Here is a 24,489-nt window from a genome sequence, read left to right on the forward strand (position 1 = left end):
CCACCCTTCAATTGTACATAGTCTAGGGGTCTATCGTGAACATCTCTTCTCAATGGAAGCCCACATCTCAGCCATAGTGAGGTCCACATTCTTTCATTTATGCCAAATTTGACAATTAACTTCTTCTTCTTCAACCCCCCCTCCTCCATGATCTAAATGCCATCATTCACTCCCTAATCACCTGCCACATTAACTACTGCACTTCCCTATGCCATGGAATTCCACAGCACAGTCTCATGTGCCTCCATATGATGCAAAACAGAGCAATGAGGCTTTTGGCAGGGGCTAAGTCCAGAGATCATATGACAACTATCCTTTATAAGCTCCTATGGATCCTCACTGACACCAGGCTAAAATTGTTAGTACTTTGTATTTTCTTTAAATGCCTGACCAAACAGCACCAGCATACATGTCTCAACTCTTGTACACAGGCACCCCAACAAAGGAATTTCTGTCCTCCCAACAAGTGCTTTTGTCCACCCGTTTACTGGTTACATCAAGGTTGCCTGCACAACGCTTTGTGCATTCAGTTGCTTCGCACCCAGCTTGTAGAACACTATCCCCATAGAACTTACACACAGGGTCAGATACTACTACTACTACTACTACTACTACTACTACTACTACTACTACTACTACTACTACTACTACTTTTGCCATTAGGCAAACTAGGCAGCCACATAGGGTGCCAAAATTTGGGGGTGGGTAGCAAAAAACCCAAGGGTCTCTTATCCACTTTTACAGTACGGTCTCTTATCCACTTTTACAGTACGGTACCACCAGAGAAAAGAGAATGAATATTTGGTAGATATGGGGGAGTGGAAACAGAGAGGAAGCTGAGAAAGTGGGGGAATTGTGGAGAGAAGCTGCTGGGTAAGTGGAGCGAGTGAGGATGCTGGGCAAGTGAGCGTGGGGCAGTGAGAGGCAGAAAGGACTCAGGGCAGGAAGGAATGGAGAGATAGAGAATGCCAGGCACTGCAAAAATGGGGCAATGATATTGGGGTGATGCTGGTGTGCTGAGAAGGGAATAAAGGGGAGAAAAAGAAGGAAGCTGGACAGAGGGAATAGAGAGAAGGTTTGCTGGGCATTGTGGACAGGAGGCAAAGGAAGGGTGATGCAGGGCTTGATGGAGAGTGTGAGCTGGATGCGAATGTGGCAAGAGAGGAACATGCAGCAGCAGAGCTGCCACAATAGGCATGGGTGTGTGTGTGTGTTGGGGGGGGGGGTGAGTTGCAAGATTGAAGTTTTGCCTAGGATGCCTAACATCCTTGCACCAGCCCTGCTTACAAAAAGAAACCTGCAACCCTTCCTTAAAAAAAAAAAAAAAAAAATCAAACCTGGTTATTCAGCCAGACCTTCCCTTGAGCTCTGCATCTCTGTCCGTCTTACTGCAAGGTATCCTCCCTTAACTATGAAAATACCATTCTACTTAAGTGCGTGCTATGTTTGCTTATCTTATTGCAAGCTATCCTCTTTATACCATGAAATCAGTGTTCAGCATGTTCTGCTACCACTTTTGCATTGTTCAACTCCTAGTTTATATGTACTCCTCCCCTCACCATATGTATGCAACTCACATCTTTCTTTGTAATCTGCTCTTGTCTTCCCTAGGAAAAGGCAGAATATGAAATGGAAATAAATACATACATAAATAAAATTACATCTTTTCTCTCAGTACGTTCACTGTAAACCATTCAAAAACACGAGTCTCCCTCCCTCCCTCCCTCAACCCCGATCTGAGGCTGAGTTTATACGTTGTGCATCAGTGCTTGGAACTCAGTGCTTGGCTGTATTTATGGCACCTCATCTAACATTTTTAAACATCTCTCCAGTGGCGAAATTGCTAAATTCAGATGGATTCTTTCGGAAGCTGATGCTATTATCAGACAAGACATAGGCATTGTATAATGTTGCTGGCACCTGACAGAATTATCCCAAGTTCCAATGCATTTTCATGGTGCAATAACAGAAGATATAAAAGACATGAGTGTTAATAGAGATGGACTGATTTTCATAATCTCGGATCATGATCCAAGCTCGCATTGTCATAGTCTGCTGAAGACCACAATCCAGCACTAGGATTAATTCAGTCATGGAAAAATTACCAAGATCGTATTTTATTTTGTTCCATTTCATATTTCGCAGCCTCACAACACCCCACAAGATGGCTACAATAAAAATGATAACACTCAAAATAACTAACACATAAACCATTATGCATTATAGTCCCCTCCCCATCCACCACCCCAACCCAAGATTGTAAATCAAATAAAGCTCTCATCTGGTAAAATATCTGGATTAATACAACCTAAAATGTTTAATCAGAAAACTGAGTAGATATAGCCTGTTACTTACAGAGCAGTTTTATGTAAACAACAGATAGTCGTTCCTTTTACAAAGTGAGTCTTTTCATTGTATTTGAATTTCAACAGCTTTCTGTGTACTGCATCAACTTTTGTTATAATTTGTATATATCTATTACTGCTATTACCACTATTAAACATTTATGCAGTTCTACCAGGTGTACACAGCTCTGAACAGAGACAGATTAGAGAGAGCCCTTTCTCTGTGGAACTTGAAAACTAGTTCAGACAGACAGAAACGACAAATAAGAGTGTTGGGCAACCAGGGTCTAACACTGAAAATGTCAATAGGTGGGTTAATTGGTGGACAGGGACCGAGTTAACTAATTGGGACGAGCTACATGCAAAATGTATATTGCTACTCAGTAGTGATACCTATGCAGTACGTTGGGTTAGAAATGGGTATAAAAGTCAAGAAAACAAACTTGGATGAGAAGTTGCTTCATAGACCATTTGCTTCCAGAAGTCAGAAATGTTTTTTGGTTTTTAGACAAATTTCTGGAGGGAGGCTTAAGTGATCACCCTGCCTGTTGCGTGTGTGTGTCCCCCTTTAATAACGTTCCTATTCAATGTGCTATCGAGACCAGATTTTCATGGCATGTTAGGGGAAGTCCAAGATGAGTGAGACACAAGTACTTTTTCCAGATCCATGCGTTTCATTGTTGCCCCTGAATAACCTTTTTGTTTGGCATGTGTTCGGCATCTGATACACACCAAATTTTTACCACATGTTAAGCAGAGCATGTGGACCATGATGACCATTAGTTGGAGGAGCTACATATTCCAGGAATGCACATGCTCAATTACACCACCTAAAAACTTTTTAGAAAATTATGCCACTTAATAAAGGTTTGTTTTTTCCTAGAAATGTGCATCGTTTTTTTTCTATCTTCTCGGGCTTCATTTCAGGGACCCCGCGGAAAATTTCATTTTTCCCACGGCTCGGGTTTTTTTTTTGGGGGGGGGCTCCGATTTTGGGGTGCATGCTAAATCCCGATAGTGTGCGCTAACTCCTGACAGTGCGCGCTAAAGGGAGTTAGCGCGCACCATCACGAAAAATGAATTTTTCCAAAAATTTCGGAAAAATGTATTTAGTTTTTTGGTTCCCCCGAACCATACTGAATTAGGCAATTTCATTTAAATTGCCTAATTCAGGAAAAATGAATGGACATTTCTAGTTTTTCCATCTGATCCAAGCCAGTTTTCATGACTTGTTGGGGAGGGGGAGTGATAAGAGGATTCTAATAAGGCTATTCGTTTTGTTTTGGATTCATATATTCCGCAAATATGGCTGTCAAATTATGCCACCTAATCACTTTTTGGTTTTGCATCTGATCCACTCCATATTTTCCAGACATATCAGGAAGCCTATGAGGATCATGACAGAGCTTTTGTATTCAATCCACATATACAGTATGCTGGTAACTTTGAAATAGGCGTGCACGCATGTTATAAAATAGTCTGCGCACACATGTGTGCACAATTTTAAGTGGGCCCATGCCTATGTGCACAAATGCCACTTCTATCACCTATATGGGGAGATTTTATATGACGCACGCAGACGCCATTACCAGTTTTACCAGTTTGTTCCCAGTTCGCCCAGTTAAGGACTTCCAACCCCCCTAGTTTAATAGCCTCCCAGGCATTCTGGAAAACAGGCTCAATTCATTCATTCTGTGTGGAACTTCCAGTTTCTTTTAGGCCTGTTCTACTTTTTCCTTGGGGTGGTTCGTTATTGTTTTCTTTCTGCTTTTTTTTTTGAGAGGAGTGGGGAAGGGACTTTGCTTTTAGGGGTTTCTTTTCTTTTGTTTAACTGCTTTTATTGGCTGCTTTATGATCCCCTTTCACCAGTAATTCCCACTTCCTTCCTGCTGCCTTCAGTTTCTTATCTTCATTTTCCCTCCTCACCCTCTACATCCTTGCTTCCCTTTCCGCCGATCCTCACCTTCCAACCTCCACTGGGGCCACCATGGGCTGTGCTTCCCACTCTTCACAGCCTGGTGGCTGAGACTCCACTAGGACCGCGGCTGCTTCTTATTCTCACTGCAGCCTGGCAGCTGAGTCTCCAGCAGGCCACAAGCACCAGAAATTAAAAGATTAGTCACCTGGTGACAAAGCACCCAGGATTTTTCCACCCCTGTCATCTTGAAGAAGATTCTCTTCTATTTTGATTAAAAAAAAAATAAAATATATATATATATATATATATATATATATATATATATATATCAAGGCCTCTGGAAAAGAAGTGGCAAAATAACATCTTTCCAACGCATTATTCAATGTAATAATAAGTCTAGTGCTAACAGTATGAAGCCGGAAGCTGATCAGCTTTGTCACAGCATTTAATCAGGAGGAATAACATACTATAGTCTTTAGGGATCCTGGGCTTATAATAAGTCCAGGCAAGCAAAAAGAGATATACAATATGTCAGCTCAACGTTATGAAAGGGTAAGGTGCTGGGGTAAATTACCACAGAGACCATTGCAGCAATACTTTCAGAATTTTCGCAGTTATAGGGATATCATATGAATATTATAAATGGCTTTTATTTGGCATTCTTTGTATCGCCAAATACAAAATTGGCGATACAAAGAATGCTTAGTAAAATTGGCCCTGTGTTTTTACTATTAGAGATTCTAAGATAATGGCTAGAAAATGAGACGAGACAACTAGAAACTTTCTAGGATTACTCTAGATCCTACATTACATATTATCTATCTATACTATGGACTTATTCACCATAGCCAACTTGAAAGTATGTCATGCAGTCTATCAAGCACATACGGTATGAATCATCAAGGTCATTTCCCATGTGTAAAGAATGGGACAAAAGCCTTAGTCAATCAGATCCTTAGTCTGAAAAGGAAGTCTAGTGTAAAATACAAAATGGTTAACCAGTAAATAAAGTCTTACCCTTAAGTTTATTTAATGCTTAATACTAGCTAATGCTATTTGCTGCAGGTGAAAGTGAGAATGAGTGAGACCCATGGTTGACTTTGGCGCTTCCAGGTTTGCCCTTTCCTGGTTGAATGCATGGCTCCTGTGGTTGCCTCCACATTTGGGTAGGCTGGGCCACTATTGGGCAACCTGGGTGGGCATGGGGGGAGGGGGTGAGAGGACATCCAGAAGGGGTGAAAGCTGAGTATCTCCTTCCTCTCAATATTTAAACAGTTAACTATTTGAATTTCAGTTATTTTGATGGTTAACATTTCAAATGATATTTACATCTCTAAACTATCTGTCAATTGTTGCTCTGAAGGATGCCTCCAATGGTGTAAAAAATGTATTTTTGTGCTGATTTGGGAGCAGTTTTGGCTGTCTAGAATGAGGTAATCTAATCCCAAGAATTTCATGTCTGTGGGCTGAGGGTATTATTGTGCTCCAAAGATCACATTTCACCCAGAGAATGTCCATGTAACTGGAAAAAAATCTCGTCACCTTACTGATCCCTGAATGGATTCAATTTAAACAAACAAACCCTCCTGCTGACTACCAGGATCTCCCACATCACCCTAGAATAGCTGAGACCTTCTGGCACCACGTGTCTGTCATTGGGTTTTAGCAGCACAGTGCCTGTACTCCTGCAAACATTTAGGATCAGATGAGAAAAGCAGTGTGCATGCATTCTTGACATTTCCAAAACCAAGCATGCCATTTTAACCCCTGTTGGCCGCTCATACAAATAGCAAGTGCAAAGTAGATCTGTGAGCTCAGCTGCTAATTTTCAAAGGGGAACAACGTGCGGAAACCCCTGCCTTGTGCACAAGTGCCGGGCCCTGAAAAAGGGGCAGGCTGGGGGGGGTGGGAGTGTGGTCTGGATGGGGAGGGGTGGGGCAGAGAAGGACGGAGGCCGGCCAGGACAGTGGCCAGCAGCCGCTGCTCCGGGGAAATGTGCAACAGCAGCTGGCAGGGGCACGGAAAATACTTCTGCTCCAGAGGAGCAGTAAGTAGAAACATAAAAAAAAATTTCAGCTAGATAGGTAGGGGTTAGAGGTCAGGGCAGTGAGGGAAAAGAGAAGGAAGGTTAGGCAGGGAGTAGGGAAGTTCCCTCCCAGTCCGCTCCTTAATTGGAGCGGACTGGGAGGGTGCGCGCACATGCACGCCAGCGCGTGCATGTGCGTGCACCAGGAACCGCACGCACATGGACACGCGCACGCTCCTTTTAAAATCAACCCCATAATGAATGGAAGCCAAAGGGGATTGCCCCTCGGCAAACCCCTTTGTGAGTTCCCTTGTGAGTTTCCTATTTTGGCATGTCTAACACCTGTGAGGGGCATAATTGAGTTTGCATTGATGTTGATTTTTAGGGGCTGGTACACATCATTTTTTGAAGAAATTTATTAGCCTGATCCTATTGACTCTAAGCTCATTCTTTTATAACTGTGTTGTTAAATTTGATGTTTTATGTGGTGTATGTTGTAGAATAATAATTGCAATATTTATTTGTATTATGCTTTTATAACATTGTAATCCACTTTGGGGCACTCTGCTCTGGTTATATAGAATATCAAATTAGAGCAAATAAGTGAAAAATAAAACAAACAAACAAACAAATAAATAAATATTTTCCCCATTGACACAAAATGGGGAAAAATCCTTTTATACATTTGGGCCAAATTTAATTTTATTTATTTATTTATTTATTTAAAAGCATTTATATACCGTTTTTTAAAATAAAATGTTATCAAAACGGTTTACAGAGAATTAAAATAAAATAAAAGTAGAGCATTAGTAAAATTAAATTAAAAAATGTACATAAATTTAACTAAAATAGCTAGATAAATACTAGCTCAAACAAAATTTTTTAAATTAAATAAAAGAAAAATAATGTGCCGTGGGTACTTTAGAAAATAAGAGAAGGAATGAGGGGGGGGGGGAAGGGAGGGGAAGGAAAAGAGAAAGTGGAATCGATTGACCAAATGGAAGGGTAAGGATAAGGATAAGATTAGAGAATTGAATAAATGTGGCGGGACGGATGGATCGTCAAATGAATGTATCCTGAAAAAGGAAAGTATATATGGCGGTTAAAGTGAAGAATCAAAACAATGTGTATCAAATGGGTGGAGTTGAAATGATGGAAGTTTCGTTTTTGGAGGAGGAATGCTTAGATGGAATGTTAAATGCATATTGAAAAAGGTATGTTTTTAGAGCTTTTTTAAAGTGGTGGAGATTTGATATCAAACGGAGAGGGTTAGGTAGTGAATTCCAAAGAGATGGTCCTGCTACCGAGAATGCTCTCTTTCTGGTAATATCTAATCTGGCCTGTCGTGGTGATGGAATGTCTAAGAGATTTTGAGTAAGTGATCTTAAATGTCGGGTAGGTTTGTAAATACGGAGTAGAGTGCATAGCCAAGTAGAGGGAGAATTGTAAATTAAACTGTGAATGATTGAGAGTACTTTATATTTTATCCTATATTTTATGGGTAACCAATGAGGAGATTGTAAAATAGGAGTAATATGGTTACGAAGAGGAGTACCAGATAATAAAGGGGCTGCACTGTTTTGAACTAATTGTAGTGAATGAATTGAGGAATCAGATAGACCTAGGTAAAGTGCATTGCAATAGTCTAAGCCAGAAAGAAAAAAAAATTAAAGATTGAAGAACAGTTCTGAAATCACGGTAGAAAAGAAGAGGACGGAGACGTTTTAGAAGTTGCAGTTTGTAGAATGATTTCTTTGTTAAAGAGGAGATTTGTTGTTTCATGGATAGATCTGTATTTATAATTACACCCAGATTTGTGGCATGACGTATTATTGGGATTGTTGAACCATTAAATGTAATTATTAACTATCTCAGTAAAAATGAAAAAGTAGTACATTTGCTTTTTGTTTTTACCATTTGTAAGACTGAATGCTCCTAAGCGGTCAAAAATAATTGCATAGGTTCTTCTTACCTGAGACGGGTGGCGGGAGTATGGCTCCAGGCTGTGAAACTGCTGTTCCCTAAAAACAAAGAGCAGGTGAACTGGTCAGAGTTGTCCATTTTCACGACAGTAAAATATTTTATGTGTACCACAGCCAACATTGTATAGAAACTTGTGATTCAACGGGAGTGAGAGAAAAGTGTTCTTACTCCAGTCAAAACTCAGCATGATGTCAGGTTTTATTTCAAAATGTACACAAATGAAAAGAGATAATGTACAAACAAGGCCTTATTTTGCACACTCCTATAGAACCAGGCTGCTATAGCTGCAGGTTAAGGGGCTTGCAAATAGGCTCTGACCAGATTTTAGGTGCAAGCTGACAATGAGCAAATAGACATTCTTTAAGCATTAAGCAACTCTTTTAATCTTTTCATGCAATGATATAAATTGCGCTCAAGTAGCCCCTCCTGCAGTACTGAGGGGGCCCAAGGAAGAAGGAGGACCCACTTGCAGCCATTTCCATATCTAAGCTGGCTCTCTCCCCCGCTTTGGGAGCTCTTTCTGAAATCACCACTTGGGAACTCTTAATTTGAACATATGCCACCTATATATGTGTCAGGGTATAACCAAAGTGTTCCTTATGAAAGGCATCAGTCTTTGCAAGTGCTGAATGCATGAGGTCACAGACAATGGAATAATTATATATATATATATATATATACACACACACACAGTGTTCCCTGACTCTCCTTAGAGAGGAGGTAAAGGAGCATATTTAACAATGCTCATTAGCCCACTTTGGCTCGTGTTCTTTCATCCAGCCCTCCAACCTGCGAAGATGGCTGAGGCTCAAGGTCAAATCCCTCAAGCCTTCCAGGGGCATCTTGAGATTGAGAGAACCAAGTCAGGTGAAGGAGAGTTAGTCCCATACTCCTTGCATTTCACTGAACAGTTGCCTTAAGGTTTCAGGATTTCTGCCTGGAGTCATAGTAAAGACTCAGAAAGGTCCCATTTGCAAAGAGTGTGTCAGAGCTGGTTGTTAGTAGAGGTCGAAAGCCGATTGTATGAAGATTTTGCAGTAGCTGTAATTGTTTTGGTCTGTGAACGGTCCTTTGCTGCATGGATTGCACTTTTTCCCCAGTGGGCACTCTACTGATTTTATTCATCTGCATCAGTTATTCCAGTAAAGGATCACATTTGTGAACATCACCAGACTGCGTGGCAGTGTATTATTTTACTGAACGGAATAAGACCTCCTAACAGCCTGAGGTCCTTGACAGACTGTATTTCCCATACCCCCCCCCCCCCCCATCAGGAAAGAACCCGGAAACATGGGTCAAAATTTGTCCCCAGGACTCCCAAGAGAGCCCCTAAGTCGTACTAGCAAGTGAAACAGGGCTTACACAGATTTTGAAAATCTACAAGCAACACTACACCTGTGGCCATCTTTCACCACCATTATTAGCCATAAATTATGTTTCATCAAAAAAAAGAAAAATTAAGAAATTTGTTTATTGTAGAAGTCCACCAAAGAAAAAAATATGATGACTGGACAAGGTCATCATTGATTAAACCAGAAAATTTCTTTGCATGAATTTGCATGTGACAAACTCATTTACAGTTTCATTGTGTCAGTTCACATTAAGGTTAACACAGACAATGCACAAGTGCATTAAAGCTAGCATAGCAGTAACACGTGTTTTACATGCATTAATGCTGCATTAGCCTTAATGCAATTTAATACATTGGTCCTTATAGTATTTATTGAACATCGCTTTTCAGATACCACCTCAACCACAGTAACATACATACATCTCAGGTTATTTATTTAGTAAGACTCTGAAATTAACTATAGCAATCTCCCTGTAGCTTACATGATTCTAGTTAGAGAGTGGGACAATGAAATATTTTCCCTAACCAGAGTCATGCAAGTTACAGGGAGATCATTAAATGTAAAATCTAGATTTTGAGAAGTAGTCTCCTGGGTAACAGGTTTCACTTTGATAGAAGAAACTGAATTATGCATATCCTCCAGTCAAGCAGTAACTGCCTGTTCCAGATGAGCCATCACACTCCAAATGTTCTCCAGGGTAATTTCCTTCTTGGCTTCCACAGAGTTCTCCCCTCCCTCTATGCACTCACAGGTGGTACTACCACTGATGCTAGCAAACCAGTCACTGCGGCGGCGGCAGCAACAGCAGCAGCTTTCCCCATCTGCTCCGCTCCCAACTGGGCTGTTAGAGATCCCTGAACCAATACAAGCCCAAGCAAGCCAGCTAGCAGATCAGGAGAAAGAGTATCTTGAGAAAACAAACCTACTTCCACTCAGGCTGCTTAAACTGGTCTGTGTGAGAGGAGGCTGCAGCAGGCTCTTCCGAAATACTAGACTGCCAAGTCAGTGGAGTTTATTCTCCTAACAAATGAAATGAATTCATGGCTTCGAGATGCATAGTGCTGGCTGAACGGAAGGCTCTACTCTTGCCCTTCCATTTGACCATATTCAGCAGCTTGGGTTTCTCCAAAAGAGCATCTTCACAGCAGGAAGTTAATTGAAAACTTTTCAGGGCAATGTTACAGCTACCGAGGGAGAGAGAGAGATTCAGACAGTGTGTCCACTCTGATCACTATCTTATCTTTTCAGTGCCCTTGGCCTCCTGGCTAACAATTTTGGAAATAAACTAATCGCACTTTTAAACAAGTGCCAGCTCTCGCTGCAAGTAAAATATGTTTATTTCCATGTACAGAATAGCTGCTATATTCATATGGTACATGAAAAAATTAGATAGCTCAGTGCAATTACTGGCACTTTCATTGTCAGGCAGCAAGTCAGTAAATCACAAAACCAATGCTTCAATTCCAATTTAACTTTCTTTAAACACCTTTGTGAAGCTCCACCAACCAGAGCCGGTGCAAGGGTATTGGGCGCCCTAGGCGACCCTTGCGCTGCCCCCCCCCCCCCCACCTGTTTCGGGGTTCGATTTCTCTTTGCCGCGAGCGGGTTAGGCCCCGCTTGCGGCACCACGTGGCTGCTCTTCGGCATCCCCTACGGCTCGGCACCCTAGGCGACCGCCGAAGTTTGTCTAATAGACGCGCCGGCCCTGCCACCACCAACAGTTGTCACAAAAATGACATCATCCCCCTTCAGTCTCACAGACCTTCAGCAGTCATAGGAACTGTGTATCTTCAACAACAGTCCTCACCAAGGTGTGGCGTCTTCCAAAGGGCATAGTATAAACAATGTCAGTGAAGGTTATATCTAATCAATTACAATGTCCAAGTCCTATAATATAAAATAAAACATCAAAGAGGCTATACATCAAAATATGGCATAAACTGCCAATCTGACCTTTCTCCTGTTCTCAGTGTAATTACAGTAAATGTGTGCTTAAGGCTGAGAACTGGGGCCATAAATACTAAAAGGTTTTATCCATTTTGTATCTAGGGGGAAAATGTATAGTCCATCTGGCCCTTAATCATAGAACCAGTTGATGAAAAAGTGCTAGTTCTGTATTGAAACAATCACAATAGTAAAGAAAATGGGGAACAAGTCCCAGAATCCTGAAGAATGATTGTAAACATAGAAACATATATAGAAACATAGAAATGACGGCAGAAAATGACCAATCGGCTCATCCAGTCTGCCCAGCAAGCTCCCACATTTATTTTCCCAAACTTATCTGTTTCACCAACCACCAAGTTTAGGGCCCTTGTTGGTAATTGTTTGATTCAAATTTCCTGCCACCCCCTACCATTGATGCAGAGAGTAATGTTGGAGTTGCATCAAAGGTGAGCATAAGGCTTAATGGTTAAGGGTAGTAACCGCCGCATCAAGCAAAGTTACCCCGATGCTTGGTTACCCTGACTGCACAGATCAATGCCTTTTTGGATGTTGTCGTAAACACAACTGATAACTAACAAGCCTTAAAGTACAAATTAAAAACACATAATAAAATATTCAACATGAGAGAGAGTTTGTGTGAGTGAGAGTGAGCATGAGATTTAGCATAAGGGGGGAAAAAAAGAGATGGAGGTGGTCTTGAACCAAGGTCTATGCTGTTGACACAGCTTGTGTGGCGAGCCAGAGTTGTAAGTTTGGCTTTTGCATATGCAGCCAAGCAAGTTGAGAAGGCTTAATATTATGTACACTTTCAGCCCAGACCTATTACCCTGCCCTCAAGGACTCAACTTTTTCCTTGGGGGATCATAAAGGAACACTGGGGCTATCCCAGTGTTCCCAGCAACTCCAGAGGCCCAAGAGCTGTATTCATAAGAACATTAAAAATGTCATACTGGGTCAGACCAAGGGTCCATTAAACCCAGCATCTGTTTCCAGCAGTGGCCACTCCAAGTCACAAGTACCTGGCATGTACCCAAACATTAGATAGATCACAAGCTACTATTGCTTATTAATCACCATCATAGCAGTTTATGGATTTAACCTTTACAAACTTATCCAAACCTTTTTTAAATCCAGTAACACTAACTGCTGAACCACATCCTCTGGCAATGAATTCCAGAGTTGAACTATGTACAGAGTAAAAAAGAATTTTCTTTGATTTGTTTTAAATGAGCTACTTGCTAACTTCATGGAGTGCCCCCTGGTCCTTCTATGATCTGAGAGAGTAAAAAAACGATTTGCATTAACTTGCTCAAGTCCTTTCATGATTTTATAGACTTCTATCATATCCCCCCTCAATCATCAATTCTCCAAACTGACAGCTCTAACTTATTTACTATTTATTTATTAATAATTTTTATATACCGAAGTTTCATGAGAACATATCACATCGGTTTACATTAGTTAACAAATATTCATTTAAAAATATTTGCATTTCCAAAATTAAATGAGAAGTAAATACAAAGTTTCATAATAAGCTAATAAAAACAATTAAAATAGTAAAATAATTAATCATAAAATTTAAACAGTTAAAGAAGCAGAACAGTAAGAGCAGAGATAATACAATTAACTAAATATTTAGTTAATTGTAATATAATCCTTAGGTTAAAACTCTTGAAAGGCTTGTTTGAATAGCCATGTTTTAATACCCTTTAATAACTGCCTTTCCTCATAGGGCAGCCGTTCCATGCCCCATATCATTTTGGTCGCCCTTCTCCGCACTTTCTCCAGTGCAGCTATATCCTTTTTGAGATGTGATGACCAGAATTGCAACAGTATTCAAGGTGCGGTCTCACCATGGAGCGATACAGAGGCATTATGACATCCTCCATTTCCATTCACTTCCTAATAATTTCTAACATTGTTTGCTTTTTTTGATTGCCACAGCACACTGGGCTGACAATTTCAATGTATTATCCACCTTGATGCCTAGATCTTTTTCCTAGGTGATAACTCCTAAGATATAACCTAACATTGGGGTAGATTTTCAAAGGGATACGCGCGTACCCCCCGAAAACCTACCCCAAAACCCCCCTGCGCACGCCGAGCCTATTTTGCATAGGCTCGGCAGCGCGCACAAGCCCCAGGACGCGCGTAAGTCCCGGGGCTTGCATGGAGGGGCGTGTCGGGGGGGGGCGTGTCGGGGATGTGCAGGGAGTGACGCGCCGTTTCAGGGGCGTGTCGCGAGTGATGCAGCGTTTCGGGGACGGTGCCGTGGGCGTGGTTTCAGCCTGGGGCGTTCCGGGGGCGTGGCCGCGGCCTCCAGACCAGCCCCCGGACCAGAACATGGAGCGCGGCAGCCGGCCCAGCGCGCGCAAAGTTACGCCTGCTAGAAGCAGGCGTAACTTTGCCGACAAAGGTACGGGGGGTTTAGATAGGGTCGGGGGGGGGTGGGTTAGGTAGGGGAAGGGAAGGGAAGGTGCAGGGGGTGGAAGGAAAGTTCCCTCCGAGGCCGCTCCGATTTCGGAGTGGCCTCGGAGGGAACGGAGGCAGGCTGCATGGCTCGGCGCGCACAGGCTGCCGATTTTGGGCAGCCTTGCGCGTGCCGACCCCGGATTTTAATGGATACGCGCAGCTACGCGCATATCTATTAAAATCCCGCATACTCTTGTTCGCGCCTGGTGCACGAACAAAAGTACGTGTGTGCACAGATTTATAAAATCTGCCCCAGCGTGTAACTACAGCAAGGGTTATTTTTCCCTATATGTATCACTTTGCACTTGTCCACATTAAATTTCATCTGCCATTTGGAAGCCCAATCTTCCAGTCTTACAAGGTCCTCCTGCAATTTATCATAATCTGCTTGAGATTTAACTACTCTACAAATGTTGTGTCATTCGCAAATTTTATCACCTCACTCATCGTACTCCTTTCCAGATCATTTAAAAATATATTAAAAAGCACCAGTCCAAGTACAGATCCCTGAGGCACTCCACTGTTTACTTTTTTTCCACTGTGAAAACTGACCATTTAATCCTACTCTCTGTTTCCTGTCTTTTAACCAACTTGCAATCCACAAAAGGACATTGTCTTCTATCCCATGACTTTTTAGTTTTCTTAGAAGCTTCTCATGTGGGACTGTTGAATGCCTTCTGGAAATCCAAATATACCACATCTACTGGTTCACCTTTATCCACATGTTTATTCACCCCTTCAAAAAAATATAAGAGATTTGTGAGACAAGACTTCCCTTGGGTAAATCCATGTTGGCTGTGCCCCATCAAACTATGTCTATCTAAATGTTTTGTGATTTTATTCTTTATAATGATTTTTCTGGCACTGAAGTCAAGCTTACCAGTCTATAGTTTCCTGGATCACCCCTGGATCCCTTTTTAAATACACGGGTTATATTGGCCATCTTCCAATCTTCAGGTACATTGGATGATTTTAATGATAGGTTACAAATTTTTACTAATAGTTCTGAAACTTCATTTTTTAGTTCTTTCAGAACCCTGGGGTGTATACCATCTGGTCCAGGTGATTTACTCTTCTGTGCTGTGGATCATAAGTCTGGAAGAACTATAAACTTATCTGAAGTAACTTTTTCTGAACCTGAGTACCTGTGAGTAACCTTGATTTTGACTGTGAGTACTATGAACACGCTGTTATATACTGTGTTCAAGTTAGTGAAGATGACAAGAACCTATTACTTTTTATAGTAAGAAAAAAGCTTGATTGAATGAGAAGATGCCTGTGATTCAAAACCTGTGGCTAGAAAACTGATAGTTCAACCTTTATATCTTGCCAAGCTCTAGCCTGACAATTTGAGAAAGAGAAAATGTGTATGTGTGTGAGAGAGATATTTACTGTAAACGAGAGTATGACTGAGAATGTGAATGTGTGTTAAAGTATATGTATATGAAAGAAAATTTGTGCTCATATCCACTCCAACCCACTAATCCACAATAATCTCAGGGTGATCAGAACAAATAATACACGCATAATAAAAAAAATGTTAAACAACACCAGTTAAAAACATAAACAGTACATAGCAATAATCACTCTGCTATTCTGATTCTAATGACTCGGGTAATGAAGAGAGTAAAGATGCCTGTTTAGCTGCTTGATGTAGTAAGTGTCCTCTGATAAACTGCTGTCGACAAATTGCTGTATTTCCCGAGCTCGTCTGACAGCTTCGTTTATTGATTGAGATGTGTACCTGCACCTACTAATTGTTACCTATAAGTTGCCCCCGTGAGACAACATTTCCATGAAACACAGGTCTTATTGGGCCTGGGACTTCTCCTCCCTTTGTTATTATCTGGCAACCTCTGTTTATACAAATGCTTATCTTAAAGATTAAGAACATATGCAGCCTTTTGGATAAAGAAATATTCTTTGACTTCACTGAATTTTGGAGGGCAATACCTTCACTTGCAACACCTCTGCTATGACCTTCATTTATATTCGGTGCACAGCTAGCTCCTATTGTTTTTGCTGAGATTAAAGATGGAAAATAGCTAAAGAAAATATTTCAAATATTTTTGAAAAGGAATATCTCAAGGGCTTTTCTAAAGATCTGGTGATTTGAAAACAATCTTTACTGTGTATGATAAAAATATATTCTAAAATAAAACATAATTAAAGCATAAAACCATAAAACCATACTTGTAAAAGGAATATTTCAAAATAGCAGACAGTGACATCCAATAATTAAAAACATTAAAAAATAAAAAATCCAGCTCCAAAACAATTGAAAAATGGTGTCCACATCAAATATTAACACCCAATGATTTAAACTAATAAAACTACTATTAATCAAGTTGACTTAGGGAATGGCCTCTGTCATTAAATGGCATCAGTAGCATGGGATCTTCTTGGTGTTTGGATACTTGCCAGGTTCTTGTGGCCTGGTTTGGCCTTTGTTGGAAACAGGATGCTGGGCTTGATGGACCCTTGGTCTGACTCAGCATGGCAATTTCTTATGTTCTTATGAGATGTTGCAATTGGTAGGGAGTTCCAGAAGATGGGGCCTGCAGTAGAAAATGCCCTTTCACGTGTCTCAGCCAGATGTGCAAGTCACAGTGAGGAGACATTGAAGAAATTTTGGTTTAACAATCGGAGTGTTCGTGAAGGGGTATACATTTTTAGGGTGGTGCTAATCCATGGACTAATGATATTGTGGAGTAAATTGTGAATTATGACTGCTAGTTTATAGAGAATGCGTATTTGAATGGGAAGCCAGTGCAAGGACTGTAATATTGGTGCAATATGGTCATGTATTTTTGTACCCGTATGAACCCAGGCTGCGACATTCTGAATCATCTGTACAGGTTGCAGGGTGATCCATCTAACTCCAAGTTATTCATCCAACTCACAAGTTATCCAACTAATTCCAGGTTATCTGTAATGTTTGGCCAGTCATAGGAAGGCCCTGTGCCGGCCGCACATACCCCTGATGGCCACAGACGCTGCCTGACCCTGCTTCGCAGCTAGGATGCCACTATTGCTCCTCCTCCACCAGCTGCCTTAGATGCACACGTCAACAGATATAGGTCCCACAGTAGGAAAGGGACCTTGATGCCGGGAGATGATGTCAGTGCCAGCTGGGGATTTAAACCCCAGCCACGTGCCAGCCGGCACTTCAGTAATAGGTCTCCTGCCTTGCTTGCAGCGTGTTGCTAGTTCCCACTTTCCTTATTCCTGTTCAGCGCTCCTTGTTCCCATCCAGCCTTGCCTCATCCAGCCTGTCCAACCTTGCCTCATCCATCCATCCATGTCTCGTCCAGCCTGTCTAGCCTTGCCTCATTCAGCTTGTTTCGTTCAGCTTGTCCAGCCTTCCCTCATCCAACTTGTCCAGCCTACTCTGTCTAGCCCCAACCTTGCCTTCTTCCCGCTCCTTGCCTGGTCCTGTCCTAGTCCCTCATCAGACTGCTCTCCCGGTATTGGCCTTGTCTTCAATCCCAGACCTCTCTCTTAACTGCTGCTTGCCCTGACCTCTGCTCTGTCCCAGACTCTCACCTTTTGACTACCCTGTGGGACCCTCCTAAGTCCTGCTGGCTCTTGGAACCCAAGGGCGCAACCTGTGGGAAAGGGGCTAGTAAAGGTAAAGCTCCAGCTTGTCCAAGACCAGGGCTTGTTCACCAGCTGTTAGTGTGGGCCTAGTATGTTGGCCTACTAGACTGCGTCAACTGCGTCACAGCACAAGGGCTCACGATCATTACGTTATTCAAGTTATGTATCTAACTCCAAATTATCCATCAAACTCACGAGTTATCCATAAAATGTTAAGTTTTGAATATTGACCTTGAAGGTGTTAAAGAGGTAAATCATTAATAAGATAAAACCTGCACTGGTCTTTAATTATACTGAAGGCCTATGTTGTTAAGGAGGAAGATCATTTTTATGGGATTTGAGTGCATTCTAATGTCAGAAATCAAGGCAACTGTGTCAGTGATGCTTCATGTCACTGTATTTGTAATCCTGAGTTAAGTTCAACTGGAACTGAAACATCAGTTTCATGATTTACTAAATTGTCTAACACTGGGACTGCTTGGATTTTTGTTTATTTTTCTTATTCTGGATATACTAACTAAAGGAAGACTGATAGCAAGCAGTGCATACATGTGCTCCACTCTAGGGACTTTTTAATATTTTCTAATGAATAACATTTAAATGACTGTGTCACCAGCCTGGTATTGCTTCAATGCAATTATTGAACAGAAGCTGGAAAGCATCTCTTAACCTTCCATTCTGGTTTAAAAAAAATCTAGCATCAGGTATAATTCATCATCCAAATGTATTTGTTTACAGTGCTGTTGTGCATCATGCTTTATGCAGGTGGTTATCAGAGTAAATTTCAAAATACTGTTCATCAATGTTCACCTGCTATTGTGGCATCTACTTAGTGAACATGATTCTGAAATGACTGATAACTCGTTACCGATACCAATCAATGTCTCCCTTTCACTTCATCTTTACTTACAACGTTTGGATGCATTCTGTGCAATTATGCACATGCCTGATATTTCTTACGTCAATTATTCTGTGGTCAGTATTTAGCATGTGTAACCCCCCGGGTCCTATCAAGGAGTTCACAGAGCACATACCATCCTCAGGACTAAGTGGCCTTCCCACAAAGTTTTCAGCCCCAGTCCTATAGAATTATCTATTGGGTGGGGTGGGGTGGGGGGAGGGGCAGGAGGCAAATAATTTTCTGGTTCCTGGGCATAAACTTTCTGTTTCATTAATAGGTGCCAATAGCCAAACTAGCTGATATTCCAACACAACTTTACTGATGGTTTGAAGTAAACATAAAATATGGCACTGTGTAGATTTCTTGCAGATGATATCCAGAAAGCAAGTTAAATGGGTAAATAGATGAATATGTGGTTCTTAAATCAATCTTCAAGGCCCCTCCTTATTCTGGATTAGAATTTTGAAACTTCCCTGTGTTACTATCAATGTACAATTTAAACTCTCAAACCAAATGCCTTGGATCCATTTGCTGAACATCAATTTATTCACATCTCCTCTCCTTACTCTGTTGTACTGGATAAGGCATATGTGATGGGTAACACCAGATGGGTGCCCCAGACTCTCCTCTCCTTTTCTCTGTCATCCATGTTGATGCTGGATTAGCATTCCACCTTCTCTAATGCTTCTGCCATGCTGGCTCCGACCCTCTTGGGCTGGGAGAACCAGATGGGAAAAACAAAATCAGTCCCCAAACAGAACCGAGAGCATGGGTGGAAAAACTTCCCTTCAGCTGAAATTCCACGCAAGGGAAAAACCTTCTGAAATCTCAGAGAGATAAAGCAATTGGTAATGTCTCTTTCATCTAAAATATTCCTTGTCCCCTGAGTGGGGCCTAGGAGTTTCCAGGGGAAAAGGAACTGAAAAGAACATGCCTCTCCTTCTGATTTTCGACCCCCCCAAAAAAATCCACAACTCCTCTAGGGATCATATACAGATACAGGAAACAGCCATTACAGCAGCCTTACAAGGAGGTGCTGTGGCCCAGACGGTGTGTTCCTCTCTCATGCTCTAAAAGTATGGCCTTTCTAAAAGGTCACACCTTTATAGTGATCCCTGTGGGGCCCTACACATGCTAAAATTATTTATCAATATACATTAATGAGAATAAGTTTTCACATTTTATGATTCTTTGACATGGAGTCCTCTTTAGGCAGCTTTCAGACTTTCACCTTCCTTTCTTTAACACACCGGTATGGCCAGGTCACACAGCTTCCTCCTAGACAGTAGAGTGTGAGAGAGAGTGATAGCTGGAAACCTGCACTGCTACTCGGCTAGCTGCCGACCTGGCTCGGCCCATGTTTGAACCGCTGCCCAGCATGAACAGGGAGGTAAAGAACCTCTGCTCCCTAACCCTACAGAGATCTGAAATTTATTTTCCGGGGATTCGAGGAGGCAGGGAGGGACAATGGGAGGAACAGAGGAGACAAATAGAGAGAGAGAGAGATTACTGGAAGAAGGAAGGAAATAGAACCCCAGAGGAAGGGGAAAGAAGAGAGGATATAGGAAGAAAGGAGAAGTAAGAAAGCATACGAGGAACAGAGGACAGGAAAGAGCACAGGAGGAACGGAAGACATCAGAGAACCAAGGAAGAAAGGATAAGAGAGTGCACAAGACAGGGAAGTGAGGGGAGGGAACACAAGAGAAAGAGAACAGAGGAGAAAGAGGGCAGAAGAAAGGAATGAAAGGAAAAAACGTACAAGAGAACTGGAGGAGAAAAGAAAGCGCAGGAGGAGAAGAGAACCTGAGGTGAGGAGGCAGAGAATGACCTAGCCCAACACCGTTGGCCTATGAGAAAAGAACTGCACCAGAGTGCCACTAGCCAGAGCTGAGGTAACCAAAACAGATTTAATGATCCTTCTGCTGCAAATGTCACTGCACACCACTGCATTCTACATACATAAGCTTCTGTTTTAAGGGTTTTCTAATTTATTAATGTTGATGTTTATCTTTTATCTATTTTGAGCTAATATACTGAAACATATTAAACCAGCAAAACCCCACGTTTAATGTCTAATGTCCTGAAGGGCTTTAAACCCAGGAATTTGCAGGAGCTAATGCAGATGGATTATTACTATTGGAAATGAATCAGCGCTAGCCTTCAGAGCATGACACAAGGTGCATCACGAGAAGCAGTAATCCCCTAACCACCCACCTCCCCAAGAGATAGAAAAAAGCTACTCTAGGCCAAGGGAGCCTCCATATGAGAGAGATTGAGGGAGGCTCTCCTTTGACTCACAGAGGAATCTTTCTATCACTCAGGGAAGGTGGGCTCAATGAGTCATCACAGCCCCAATAGACTTTGTGTTACCTCCAGATGCTAATGAAAAAGCTTAACTACACTTTGGGGAGGTATTTTTAATTACCTGTGGGTGAAGACAAATCGTGTTGCTTACCACAATCTGGGAGCGATTTCCCGCCGCGAATCGTTTTCGTACGGAAAATGGTGCCGGCAGGAGATCGTTTTCGTACGGAAAATGGCGCCGGCAGGAGATCGACTGCAGGAGGTCGTTCAGCGAGGGTTCCGGCGCCTCGCTGAATGACCTCCTGCAGTCGATCTCCTGCCGGCGCCATTTTCCGTACGAAAACGATTCACGGCGGGAAATCGCTCCCTGACCCCCGCTGGACCTCCAGGAACTTTTGGCCAGCTTGTGGGGGGCCTCCTGACCCCCACGAGACTTGCCAAAAGTCCAGCGGGGGTCCGGAAGGACCTCCTGCCGTCCAATCGTGTTCGTCTATGGCCGCCGCCATTTTTCACCGCCATTTTGGAAAATGGCGCCGGCTGAAGACAACAAGATTGAGGAGCAGGAGCCCGTTCCGGACCGCTGCCGTTCCGGACCGCCGCTGGACCCGCAGGTTATTTAAGTCATTTGGGGGGGGTTCGGGAGGGTGGGGGATTTAATTTAAAGGGTCGGGGGTGGGTTTTAGGGGGTTTTAATGTGCCGGTTTTGCGATTTTTAGATTTTTAGATTTTTCACGATTTTTCACGATATTTTACCCCCCCAAACGGCAACAATACGATTCCCTCCCCCTCCCAGCCGAAATCGATCGTTAAGACGATCGAGGACACGATTCACATCCCTAGTGCATGCTCTCTAATTTGTTCTGGGTGCACGCAGATATGCCCTACGGTTGGGCACATCATTTTTGCATGTCAGCATCTTTTTTTTTTTTTTTTTTGGGGGGGGGAGGATGAAGGGGAGAGAGACTTTGTTCCATATTACCATCACTTACATATGTTGCTAGCCCACCATCAGGGACCAGTTTCTATCTTTATCATTCATTCTCTCCGTCTTTCTCTTCTCAGCTTCCATTTCTTTTCTGTTTATTACATATCTTCCCACATCTCTCAGTTCTTACCTACCTCTCCATCACATTTTCCTCTCTCATAACCTTCCATTCCTTTTGCCTCCTATCCCTTCCACTCCCCTCCCCATTGCTCCATCTACACATCATCCATTGAATGCCTCTATTTCTATTTCTATGTTTATACCTTGTCACCAACAATGTTCCCTTCCCTACTGTCCCCATCAGCTGCCCTCCTGCCTCTTCCTCTTCACCCCTGTCCCTAGCATCCACCCTCTGTCCTCCTGCCTCCTTCTCCTTCACCCCCATCCCCAACATCTGCCCTCCTGCCTCCTTCTCATATGGGGAAGTGCCAGCGTGAATTTAAAAAAAAAATCTACCTCTTAGAATTCTTTGAAGGTATAAATAAGCTGTATCTGGATTTTCAGCAAACATTTGACAAGGTTCCTCAGGAAAGACTACTTAGCAAATTAAAAATCCATGAGATAGGAGACAACGTAACTGGTTCAAGAAATAGAGCAGTATTATATGGACAGTGTTCCCAAAACAGGAAGGTAGAAAACAGAATGCTCCAGGGATCTGTACTGGGAAGAGTGTTGTTTAACTTATTCATTAATGATCTGTAATGATCTAGAAAAGCGTGGGATAAGTGATGGGAACAGATTTGCAGATGGCACAACATTATTTAAAATAATTAAATCACAGGCACTAGCATGCAAGTAGTTAAAACCCAAGACTGTGAGACATTGCAAGAGGATCTTGCAAGACTGGGAAACTGGAAATCTAAATGGCAAATGAAATTGAATGTGGACAAATTAAAAGTAATGTGTAAAGGGAAAAATAATCATGTGAGGGTTATCCTTTTTGGGTAAAATCTGCTGGCACCTTTTAGCCGGAGACCTTAGCCCACATTCTCAAAGTAGAAATGTGCGTAATTTCTCTTTGAAACGAGAGGACACTCTATGAAACTAACAACTAACATCAGAGAAAGTTCTTTTTCACTTAGCACACAATCAAGGTAAGGAATCTGTTGCCGGAGGACATGATTAAGGCAACTGGAATAGTGGAATTGAAAAGAAATGTGGACAAGTTCCTGGAGGAAAAGTCCATAAAACATAATCAGTCAGGTAGACTAGACAATGGTATTGCTGTCCCTGGAAGTGAGTAACAAGAAATACATCTAATTTGGGGGTCTGCCAGGTACTTGGGATCTGGACTGGCCACTGTCGGAGACAGGATGCTGGGCTCGATGGATGGCCTGACCCAGCACGGCATTTCTTTTGTGTTTATCACTTAAACCAGTGACCTAATCAAATTCACCCCTTTGGGACGTACACCCAGGCTGCTCAGTTTATTAATGAGGTTTTTATGCAGAACATTAGCAAAAGCTTTACTGAAATTCAAGTAATCCGCATCCAATGATTGTCCTTTATCTAATTCTCTAGTCACATAACTGAAAAAAAAAACTGGTTTGCCTCTGGTAAAACTGTTTCCTCAGATCCTGCAACACACTGGATTGTAGATGCAGTAGTTTTATTCTTTCCTTCAGTAGAGACTCCGTCAAATTTCTCACCACTGAGGGAAGGTGAAATGGCCCTGTAGTTTCCAACCTCCTTCCTATTATCACTTTTATGAAACTTTACGCATCCACCCTTCCCCGTCTCCAAAAATCTGCTATAACCTCTATGAGCTGTCTTAGTATCCCAGGATGTATCTCAACCGGCTCCTAGTCTTTTTTTTTTCTTTCAAATTTCACTGTTACATATTCAACATAACATTGAACTTCAAAACAGGAAATAAGTTCATTTATACATCATGGGGTAGATTTTAAAAGAAGCGCGATCAGCCTACTTTTGCTTGCGCATCAGACTCAAGCAAAAGTACGCTGGATTTTAGTAGATACGCGCGGAGCCGCGCGTATCCACTAAAATCCTGGATCGGCGCGCGCAAGGCTATCGATTTTGTATAGCCTGCGCGCGCCGAGCCGCGCTGCCTCCCCCCGTTCCCTCCAAGGCCGCTCCGAAATCGGAGCGGCCTCGGAGGGAACTTTCCTTTGCCCTCCCCTCACCTTACCCTCCCTTCCCCTACCTAACCCACCCACCCGGCCCTGTCTACACCCCCCCTTACCTTTGTCGGGGGATTTACGCCTCCCGGAGGGAGACGTAAATCCCCGCGCGCCAGCGGGCCTGCTGCGCGCCGGGCCGCGACCTGGGGGCGGGTACGGAGGGCGCGGCCACGCCCCCGGACCGCCCCGGGCCGTAGCCACGCCCCCGTACCCGCCCCCAAAACGCTGCCGACACGCCCCCGAAACGCCGCGACGACCGGGCCCGCCCCCCGACACGCCCCCGACACGCCCCCCTCCGAAAACCCCGGGACGTACGCGAGTCCCGGGGTCTGCGCGCGCCGGTAGGCCTATGTAAAATAGGCTTACCGGCGCGCAGGGCCCTGCTCGCGTAAATCCGCCCGGTTTTGGGCGGATTTACGCGAGCAGGGCTCTGAAAATCCGCCCCCAACCATATAGTTTACTACTTATAACTATTAGTTCCTTATTCCTAGTTCCTTATTCCTTGTTACAAAACT

At 42.7% G+C, this 24,489-nt stretch overlaps 1 protein-coding gene across 2 annotated transcripts in view; it reads right to left on the reverse strand.

Annotated features, from left to right (window-relative positions):
• The window catches only part of DOK7 (docking protein 7), a 273,911-nt gene that overhangs the window by 56,772 nt on the left and 192,650 nt on the right, over positions 1–24,489 (reverse strand). For both annotated transcript variants that reach the window (XM_029591901.1, XM_029591893.1), the window contains one exon: positions 8,262–8,310. In XM_029591901.1, the coding sequence (XP_029447761.1) occupies positions 8,262–8,310 (49 nt within the window). The remainder of the gene's footprint in view (positions 1–8,261; positions 8,311–24,489) is intronic.

The sequence above is a fragment of the Rhinatrema bivittatum genome, chromosome 1 (assembly GCF_901001135.1).
Source record: "Rhinatrema bivittatum chromosome 1, aRhiBiv1.1, whole genome shotgun sequence".
Lineage (NCBI taxonomy): Eukaryota > Metazoa > Chordata > Amphibia > Gymnophiona > Rhinatrematidae > Rhinatrema > Rhinatrema bivittatum.